Source organism: Bufo bufo, chromosome 1 (assembly GCF_905171765.1).
Source record: "Bufo bufo chromosome 1, aBufBuf1.1, whole genome shotgun sequence".
Lineage (NCBI taxonomy): Eukaryota > Metazoa > Chordata > Amphibia > Anura > Bufonidae > Bufo > Bufo bufo.
Window position 1 is genome coordinate 674285568 of NC_053389.1, and position 11425 is coordinate 674296992.

Below are 11425 nucleotides of genomic sequence, written 5' to 3' on the forward strand. Positions count from 1 at the left end.
ATGAGGGTAATATTTTAAGTCAGTTTTGCTTGAGTCTGTATTAGTGTACTTAGTGCCACATTTATCAAATATTGCAGGTTGGTTTATAAATTTGTTTTATCCTTAAACCTTACACTTTTGTCTAGAAAAGATGCTACAGTTTTCCTACTCTACCCTTTTACTGGAGTGAAATTATGACTTTTTTTTGCGACTTGATGAAAAAGTGTCCATGATAAATCTGGAGTGAAACTCGTTAAAACCCACTTTTCCACCCACATTTCTAAACTGGAGTGAGTAGTGTAAAAATCTAAAAAGTCTGAAAATTTTTGCATGAGTGCAAAAAGTCACAAAAGGCCTATTTTGATACTTTTTGAATCCTGAATTCTGGAGGGAAGGCATTCTAAACCTCAGCCAAGGACCTATTCAATAAACTGGTAGCGCTGCTACGCTTCTCACCCCTCTGGAGACCGTATTAGTGATGAAGGTGCATTTGGTCAATTCAGCATCCTTCCTTCCAGTATGCCGGCCTCTGTATATTGGTAATGCACATGCGCGATCCGGCCTGGCTAATGTTTGTAGTGCTGGATTATATGCAGCGTCTTTTGTTGATGCGTTTTATGTTATTAAGCCCTAGCTGTAGGTATTATAGGGCGATACATTATGATGACTTGGTGGTCATTTTAGTGTACAAAGTCTTTCAATACTGCTCATCTTTCCGACACGTTTAAATATTTAATCATATTATATTGCCACTACAGTTCCTTGATATAATTTGTAACTTTGCTTTCAGATGGTTGAAATGATCACAAATAATTTCACCACCGTGGAAGAGTTCATTCTACTAGGACTAACCAACAAGAAGGACCTGCAGATATTGTTATTTATTGTATTCCTTACATGTTACATTGTTTGTTTAATTGGTAACATAATAATTATTTGGATCAGTAGTACAAACCCTCGACTCCACACTCCAATGTACTTCTTTTTGAGAAATCTCTCCTTCTTGGACATCTGGTATACGTCAAGCGTTGTTCCCAAAATGCTCATAAACTTCTTATCAGTCAAGAAAACCATATCATTTGATGCATGTTTCATCCAGTTGTTCATCCATCTATCTCTAGGGGGAGCAGAGTGCTATCTTCTGTTGACAATGGCTTATGACCGGTATGTGGCTATATGTAGCCCCTTACATTACACTAATATTATGCATCCCACCTTGTGCATTAAAATGGCAACTGCTTCTTGGGTTGGTGGTATAGCAAACTCAATAATACAGACATTCAATACATTGCAGTTGCCCTTCTGTGGTCCTAATGTAATTAACCATTTTTTGTGTGAGGCACCCATATTGTTAGAATTATCCTGCACAGATACAACTTTTAACAAAAATATAATTTTCTTTTGTGCAATAGTGGTAGCCGTGGTCCCCTTTTTCTTCATTCTTATTACATACATCAATATCATTTTCAGCATAATGAAGATTCGTACAACCACAGGACGGAAAAAAGCCTTTTCCACTTGTGCTTCACATGTTATTGTAGTGACCTTATTTTATGGCACCATTTTTATTATATATTTGAGACCAGGGACTATTCATGTCAGTAACCAAGACAAAATGGCCACCTTGTTATACAGTGTTTTAACACCAATGCTTAATCCATTGATCTACACTTTGAGAAATAAAGATGTGAAAGTTGCACTAAAGGAAATTACAAGAAGGAAGAGATTGCAGGAGACAAGTTGATTATTTCATCATATCTGTCTGGACAATATGTAAAGGCTTTCTCATGTTTTTCATTAATTTCCTTTTCATATTTAGGCTGAATTCATTCCTATGAATTAGCTCTAGCACATATGAGTATATAAATAATCTGAATAACAAAATAAATCAATAAATTAATTAATAAATTACAGTCTACGTAGTCATTTTATTATTCAACACGCATTATTCAACCTCCAACTGGCTGGAACTTTCATGAATAGACAGATTAGCATTTCTGTGGGCCTTTTCTGTAATATCTATTGACCCACATTTATTAAGACTGGCATTTCATACTGCAGTCATAAAAAGGTTGTTGGAGTGATTTGTGCGAAATCTAATAAAAAGTGCATACCTCGTAAAAATTATTACTCAAATTCAAAGATTTGCAACAGTTTTTGGCACAATTTTCACTAAAAAAGACGTGGATACATTGATAAATGTGGTCCATTGTGTGTTAGAACATAGATTATCGAAGTAGGTAAAAAATAGAAAAAAATGGCATCCATCTAGGTTTACTAGAAAGACTTAGATTTACAACTATTACTTCTGTGAAACATTTTTACAGTGTTCTCAGTAGCTTTACATAATGCATCTAATTGCAGGTGGTGCAGAGGGTAGAAATGTTTTCCTACTAGCGCAATACCAGATTTATAAAAGGAGCCCGTAGGCACAAAAATATTTTTTGTACGATTCGGACAGGCGCAGTACCTTAGGTATTATTTAATGCTGGCCGCATAGAGTTATATTGATGGAGACAATAGCACAACTCACACTCATAAGATGTAAAACAGCCCTGAATTGAGAACCGGGAGTACTTTTCCACAGGGCCATTAATCAGCATTGGACTCTTGTGCCCAATGGAAATTATGGCCCTTCCTACTAGACATCAAATTGCTAAACCATCCCTCAAGGAAGGCTTCTTAGTACTAACAAGACTGACGCCTAAAATTCCCTATAAAACCACAATTCAACACAGATCAGTCCAAGTGGTGTTGGGCATTTAAAACCAGTGTCTGTGCCCCAGCCAGCACCATTTTAAATTTCATAAGCATCGCATGAGTATCCTGACTCCTCCTTTGTCTTCTCCTCCCAGGAGCTTCAGAGCGTGTGCTTCCCGAATCACATATTCTGAGGCAAAGGAGAGATGGGAAGAATTTGGCAGCAGAAAATTTGAGAAAATAAAGTTTCTCCTCTTGTTGAATTGTTGCAGTCAGTGCAATGCTTGAGATGGAGAGAGCCACTTGGATACAATGCCAGCCTCAGGTCCTATGAAGGCTCCAAGGCCTGCTGCCGCAATGTATCTGTAGTCAATCTCCCATAGGCTGCAGTGTTAAATCATTGCAGTCTATGGGAGAAGCAATCAGACAATGGCATGTTCAAGTCACCTAAGGGGACTTAATATAAATGTAAGAGAAACTTTGTAAAAATATTTTAAAAAATCTATAAAAATTCAAATCACCCCTCTTTCCCCATATTAAAAAAAAAAATATAAAAGAACACTGAGAGCTAATAAGCAGTAAAAATATTGTTTTATTGAATATATAATTAAAAACATACAAAGAGATGACAGACAAATGCACAAAGTGCAGTACAATCCTGGGAGAATTTGTAGAGTACAAAAAATGTGAAAAGAAAAATGACCTGAGTATAAATACTTCTAGATAAGACAGAGCTGCCGTATGAAATACAGTACAGACCAAAAGTTTGGACACACCTTCTCATTCAAAGAGTTTTCTTTATTTTCATGACTATGAAAATTGTAGATTCACACTGAAGGCATCAAAACTATGAATTAACACATGTGGAATTATATACATAACAAACAAGTGTGAAACAACTGAAAATATGTCATATTCTAGGTTCTTCAAAGTAGCCACCTTTTGCTTTGATTACTGCTTTGCACACTCTTGGCATTCTCTTGATGAGCTTCAAGAGGTAGTCCCCTGAAATGGTTTTCACTTCACAGGTGTGCCCTGTCAGGTTTAATAAGTGGGATTTCTTGCCTTATAAATAGGGTTGGGACCATCAGTTGCGTTGAGGATAAGTCAGGTGGATACACAGCTGATAGTCCTACTGAATAGACTGTTAGAATTTGTATTATGGCAAGAAAAAAGCAGCTAAGTAAAGAAAAACGAGTGGCCATCATTACTTTAAGAAATGAAGGTCAGTCAGTCAGCCGAAAAATTGGGAAAACTTTGAAAGTAAGGGCTATTTGACCATGAAGGAGAGTGATGGGGTGCTGCGCCAGATGACCTGGCCTCCACAGTCACCGGACCTGAACCCAATCGAGATGGTTTGGGGTGAGCTGGACCGCAGAGTGAAGGCAAAAGGGCCAACAAGTGCTAAGCATCTCGGTTAACTCCTTCAAGACTGTTGGAAGACCATTTCAGGGGACTACCTCTTGAAGCTCATCAAGAGAATGCCAAGAGTGTGCAAAGCAGTAATCAAAGCAAAAGGTGGCTACTTTGAAGAACCTAGAATATGACATATTTTCAGTTGTTTCACACTTGTTTGTTATGTATATAATTCCACATGTGTTAATTCATAGTTTTGATGCCTTCATAGTCATGAAAATAAAGAAAACACTTTGAATGAGATGGTGTGTCCAAACTTTTGGTCTGTACTGTATATATTGAAAGGGTACCCACTATTGGTAAGAGTACAGGTAATATCATCAAATATAAAGTGCAAGTGCAAACTGTTATATAAGCAGAAAAAAGAGAGGTAACTCTCCAATGTGGGTCTTTGAATATATATATATACCTATTCAACTAAATTGGGCGGGTAGTAAGGTGCATGTGCAAGTTACAAAAAAAGTCGCAAGAAAAAACACATAGTAAATGTTTTGTCAGGAAGCAAAAACCGCAAAAAGGTATAACAGGCAAGCAGGTAAAAAGAGTGAGGTCACATACCGTATATGAAATGGTAACAAGTCCCAGATCGGTGTTCTGTAGATTGTATTATTTCCCCTCATAACATGGTTATAAGGGAAAATAATAGCATTCTGAATACAGAATGCATAGTAAAACATCGCTGGAGGGGTTAAAAAAAATAATAATAATTAACTCACCTTAGTGCACTTGTTCGCGGCCCAGCATCTCCTTCTGGCTTCATCTGAATCTGATCTCTGTGCAGCAACAGGACCTGTGGTGACGTCATTCCGGTCATCACATGGTACGTCACATGATCTTTTACCATGGTGATTCACCATGGTAAAAGATCATGTGACGTACCATGTGATGACCGGAGTGACGTCATCACAGGTCCTTGACCTATAATTAATGCTCACCACAGGTCCTATTCAGTAAAGGGGACAGAAGCAGATGCCGGGCTACGCGATCAAGTGGATTAGGGTGAGTTAAATAATTATTATTATTTTTTAACCCCTCCAGCGCTGTTTTACTATGCATTCTGTATTTAGAATGCTATTATTTTCCCTTATAACCATGTTATAAGGGAAAATAATAATGATCGGGTCTCCACCCCGATCGTCTCCTAGCAACCATGCGTGAAAATCGCACCGCATCCCCACTTGCTTGCGGATGCTTGCGATTTTCACGCAACCCCATTCATTTCTATGGGGCTTGCGTTACGTGAAAAACGCACAAAGAGGAGCATGCTGCGATTTTCACGCAACGCACAAGTGATGCGTGAAAATCACCGCTCATGTGAACAGCCCCATAGAAATGAATGGGTCAGGATTCCGTGCGGATGCAATGCGTTCACCTCCTGCAACGCATCCGCGCGGAAAACTCGCTCGTGTGAAAGGGGCCTAATAGCAAGCGATCAAAAAGTCGCATGCCCCCCAAAATAGTGCTAATCTAACCATCATCTCATCATACAAAAATGATACCCTACCTAAGACAATCGCCCCAAAAACTGAAAAAACTATCACTTTCAGACTATGGACACACTAAAACATGATTTTTTATTTTTTTGCAAAAATTATATTATTGTGTAAGACTTAAAAAAATAAAAGAAAGTATACATATTAGGTATCGCCACATCTGGCTCTATAAAACTCTGGCTCTATGACGACTGGCTCTATAAAAATATCATATGACATAACCCCTCAGATAAACACTGTCAAAAATAAAAAATAAAAACTGTGCTAAAAAAACATTTGTTTTGTCACCTTATGTCACTAAAAGTGCAACACCAAGCGATCAAAAAGGCGTATGCCCCCCACCACGGTGCCATTCTAACCGTCACCTCATCCCGCAAAAAATGATACCCTACTTAAGACAATTTCCCAAACAATTAAAAAACTATGGCTCTCAGACTATGGAGACACTAAAACATGTTTTTTTTTGTTTCAAAAATTATATTAATGTGTAAAACATAAATAAAATAAAAAAAAGGTATACATATTAGGCATTGCCACATCTCTAAGAACCTGCTCTATAAAAATACCACATGACCTAACCCCTTAGGGGAACACTGTAAAACAAATTACATAAAAACATTTAGTCCTTAAAAAGTGGGTTTTGGAAAATTTCAGAAAAATTTCAAGATTTGCTTCTAAACTTCTAAGCCTTGTATTGTCCCCAAAAAATAAAAAGCATTCCCAAAATGATCCAAACATGAAGTAGTATTTTTGGAGGTATTACTATGTATTATAGAAGTAGAGAAATAGAAACTTGGAAATTTGGTATTTTTAAAAATTAGTGGGTAAATTTGGTATTTTTTTATAAATAAAAATGAATTTTTTTTACTCCATTTTACCAATGTCATGAAGTACAGCATGTGACGAAAAAACTATCTCAGAATGGCCTGCATAACTAAAAGCGTTTTAAAGTTATTCACACATGAAGTGACACTGGTCAGATTTGCAAAAAATGGCCTGGTCCTTAATGTGAAAATGAGCCCGGTCCTTAAGGGGTTAATATGTGCTGTCAACTGTCCCTTCAGGCAACTGCAATAATATAGGTCATAGGCAATATATAGGTTTTTAGGGGCACACTAACTTTTCAAGGACTGTAATCCCTGTATTTTATAATTTGTGATTTGGGTGTTTCCAGTTCTGGTGAATTTAACTCTGCACATGAACCTTTATTTTTAAGAGGTGTCAACCATATAACTTTCTGCTTGTTTTTACCCACTTACATCCACTTTTATGTAACTTTTATGAAAATTACATTTTAACATAAAATCTCATAAAGTTGTCTGTGTGTATAAAGTGCTGAGTGGCATTTTGACAATGTGTGACAAGTATATGGGGTAAGTATTAGTTTTTTTATTGTGAATTTTTTTTTTTTGTACATTTCAAAAGTGAGAAAACTGTCCTGGCAACCAGAGGTGCAAAGTGTCCAGACACCTCTGGCAGCAATAGGGTAAAATAAGTAGTCATGCTGGTCCAGGTCAGATGAAAAGACAGGAGAAGGGAATGACTCCAACTAGAAAGCACATGCATCAACTATACTAGTGTATTTGTTCGCACTATAATCACTTATAAAGTCTGTACAGCCTGTGGTAATACTGGTCAATGTATAGCAGTCTATTCAGTAGTAGTATGGTAATAGTATTGAGTTGCCTTGCAGTGGTATTGGTAATGGTCAAGGTGTAGCTTTTCCAGAGTTGGGGGGCCAATCTGGCTTCAGATGTGTTTTGTAACCCTGTGTTGAACCCTAGCAACACTTCTGCCATTTAACATAGGGGTACAGACTTTGTAAGTTTACTTTTAATACTTTTTCGAAGTTTTACTTCTAATCCCTCTGCTCAATAAAGAATAAGGAAAGACGTCTTCAGGGAGCACAGAACAATTATAAATAATAGCTTCCGTAGATGGTGAAGGAATTACCGTATGAAAATTTTTGCCAGAATACAGAGAAAGAGAGAGGTAAGAAGAAACATGATTTGTTGTTTGACTATTTTTGTCATTTGTAGATTAGTAACAGAGTACAACTATTGGCTTTTTTCAAGTTTTGTGTCAGTATTTTACTTTTTCGAGTTTTGCGTCAGATGCCAACATAAACTACCACACCACCCCCACGTTCCTGGAATAGTAGATTTATGATATGAAGGGACAACAATTGTTTGTGCTCTCCACAATCATTTCCACATAATAGAGGTCCACTATCTTTTAGGCTCAGTTCAGGTATCTGTGTGGTTTTTTATTGTGGTGTCCATCAGGTTTGACAGCAAGTATACCCAGCTCTTTAACATTGCTCATTCAGTCCATTTGTCACAGGTGTATAAAATCCCCCACCTAGCAATGCAGTCTACCTTTGCAATAATTTTGAAAGAATGGGTTATTCTAAAGAACTCAATTTCAGTGTGGTCCTATAATAGGATGCCAACAGTGCAACAAGTCAGTTTGTGAAATGTTTTCCCCTCTAGATACTTCACAGTCAACTGAGAGTGCTATTATTGTAAAGTGGATGCATTTAGAAATCACAGCAACCCAGCCACAAAGTGGTACATTATGTAACAGAGGGTGCATACAGCAGAGGGTGCTCTGCTGACAGCGATAGACAATAGCCCCTTCCATGTTTCTTCCATAAAACAAATTCAAGTTTATTAGGTAGGATAAAGCCAATTCAAGACATCATGAACAAAAGTACCACTCTGACGTGTTTCGACAAAGTCTTAGTCATAGCTACCGGCACTCAACACATACATATCAGAACCAATAACAGACAGATCAGTTACCTACGTACAGGTGCATGAATATGACCGATCTAATTATAAACATATGCTAGTAAAATTAAACACTTATTAGTTATTAATATTGTAAAATCAGGCCTTGTTTGTGATTTAACCCATGAGGAGTTTGTGTTCCAAACATAAAGCACCAAAGGCCTCACGACTGAACAACTTCTGTTTGAAATTTCCATCAGGTATCAGAGGGTTAAATGGCTCTATATCTGCACAAAATGTGTTGTATCTCTTGCATGTGCCTTGGCAAAGTGCAAAGAAACTGCTTAGACACCCTTTGTAGACGGTCTCTATACATTAAAAAGGTGGCTTCTCACTCTGACTTTTAAAGGGCCAACATATTGTAAGTGTGAAAGAAATCAAATAAATATTATTTGTGTTGCAGTTAATATATAGTTTGATTAAATATGTGTTTCTATTAGAAAATGAATGGACATTTTTAGTAGGCATAGGCACCATGACTTCATAACGTGCACTTTGTATGTCCGCATTTGAAAAAAAACCAGGATAACATAGCCACGTTGCTGCATGTGAACTGTCACTAATAACCAGACTAGGGGAGGGCAACATTTGTTGTCTATCAAGAGTATTAACCCTAGAACTGGTATATCTGATATTCAAATCAGAATATCCTCTCTTATTTAGCCTAGAGCTAACACGTTGTTTTTTATTTTTTATTTTTTTCTGTAGAACAATTCCGATGGGAACAAACTTATTCACCTAAAGGTATATTTTTCTTAATATTTGCAGGATAAGATATGGCATATATGGTAGCAATATGTTGCCATCAAATCCTTGTTTCAACCACACCAGTTTGGGTATTACCGTGACAAGTCCAAAAAATCGATTTGATTAATATCATGCTTTACATTAAAAATAAATCATTACATCAAATTGATAAATAAAAAGGAGGTCATTGATGTATCGGCCAAACTAAGGACTTGGGGAACACAATTGGTGAAAGAAAGATGGAACTTCTCCCACCAGGCCACATAATTACTGACCAAGGAAGAGGAGAACTTTCCTCCCATTGAAGCATCTGTGGCTTGTAGATAAAACCCGATCAAAAAAGAAAAAAAACAATTATGTGGGACATTTATCAAGACTGGCGTTTTGATTGCCGGTCTTGATTTTCCCTGCACAGCCGGAGGATGCCAAGACACAGGCCTCCTCATAGATTTGGTGCATCATCCAACAGGTCGTGCATCAGACTATAATCAATGGCAACTGTCTGTATTTATTTGCATATAAAACCTGGCTTGAACAAAAATAAATAAATCCGGGCCTGATGGTCCCACTCCTTCCCCTTCCCTCATCATGCCCTCTGTTCAGAATGGGATAAGGATGACATAGAAACACCCCTTGCGACAAAATGTTGTTTAAATGGTGATGTTTGCATCTTTTTTTTACAACAGAAAACTGGCATGAGCAGAATAAATTCTCCCCTAGTGGTAATAAAGAAGAAATAGCTGAACAAAGAATTTTAACACAAAGGAATAGTTGGTAACACAAAGGAATAGTTGGTAAAAGTAGAAAAAAAAAACATTTTAACGCCTCTACCACCAAATCACGTAGAATGATGGTATATATTGAACTGACATCTGCTCTTATCCACACATAGTTGTGCTGCCAGTTAACCTGTTTTAAAGCTGTTAGGATTGATTTGGAATCATGAATATATCCTAGAGTAAAAGTGATAAATGGCATATCACTAGGACATGGCACCAATATCAGATAGGTGCAGGTCCCACCTCTGGGACACAAATCTGTCTCTAGAATGGAGCCCCAAAGTGAACATTTCCGCACAGTGCAAGCATGACCACCCTCAGTTCACTTCTATGGCAGTGCTGAAAATAGCCAAGTGAGGGCTCAGCTATTTTGAGAACTCCCATGAAGGTGAATAGAGAGGTGGACATGCTTGCGCAGTGCGCTCTCCATTCACTTCTATAGGAGTACTAGAAATAGCCAAGCACGCTTAGTGGTCTCTTTTCATAACTCCCATAGAAGTGAATACATGGTGCATTATCCTTTACTATAGGGGCCTTGTTCAAGAGATAGGTGTGAGTCCCAGAAGTGGGACCAACACCTATCTGACATTGGTGGCATATTTTAGCGATATGTCAACAATGTGTGAGATGGAGGAACCCTTTTAATTAGCTGAGACTGAGGTGTTGTCTAACATAGGCTTCTATGCAGAGTTTTTCTTTCCTTGAGGCTATTTAACTGAATTGGAATGCCATGATGCTTTCCAACGGAGGCTCTGTCCTTTAGCCTTGTGCCCTCCAACCACACCATGAAGCTGTATACAGTCTGGTCCTGTCCTTTGGGTGCTGGACACTATACCCATGCTGACAACCTGTTGGGGTGCTCCATGACGGTTGCTGAGGTCAGTATCAGCACATTCGCTATTTTGCCTGTTTTGTGTATTTATATCTGCTGTGTGTTTATATCATTTTTTCCTGTCCTCTGCATTACTGCATACCATGTGTTCAAGATCCCTCTGTAATTATTGAATCTCAGCATTTAAATGGCTGGTCCATACAGAGAGCTCCCGTGCTCAGCTGGGCAATGGCACCCTCTGTTGGAGCAAGGTAAGTTTGTTCTGGTGCTCCCTCCTACTGTGGACTTTATTTATTTTATCTTCTGTTTGGAAGGATACAGTTTTGCTCTCTCATCTTGTCATTAAAGATTGGGGTCAAAAGGACATGGGCAAGCCTGAGAAACTATTTATAAATTGGCTTCTAAGACTACCTTGTACTAAAATTGTACCCCTAAGGTGCACCTAGTGATCGCTAGATTGTCTAGGAAGATGATGCTCTGAAGAGTCATTTCTTCTTAAAGACCCCATAGGCAGCTTATTCCCTCCTGAAGGCATCCACAGTTTTGTTTGCTCTCTGGCCGAGTCAACTAACCCATGATCTAGAGTTTTCTAGGGAGAAAATCATTCCTTTGGTAAAGTCAGCTGATGTGATGAATGCTTGGGTGCATAAACATTTTCTTCTAATTCTATGGCTTTCTATCACAGCC

At 38.0% G+C, this 11425-nt stretch overlaps 1 protein-coding gene across 1 annotated transcript; it reads left to right on the forward strand.

Annotated features, from left to right (window-relative positions):
• Positions 1-769: 769 nt before the first annotated feature.
• On the forward strand, positions 770-3941 carry LOC120987160 (putative olfactory receptor 2B8; the record flags this gene model as incomplete). The annotated part of the gene is made up of 2 exons (XM_040415774.1): positions 770-1692; positions 3926-3941. Coding segments are annotated over exons 1-2 (939 nt in total), but the record flags the coding sequence as incomplete, so codon positions are not given.
• Between the last annotated feature and the right edge of the window lie 7484 nt (positions 3942-11425).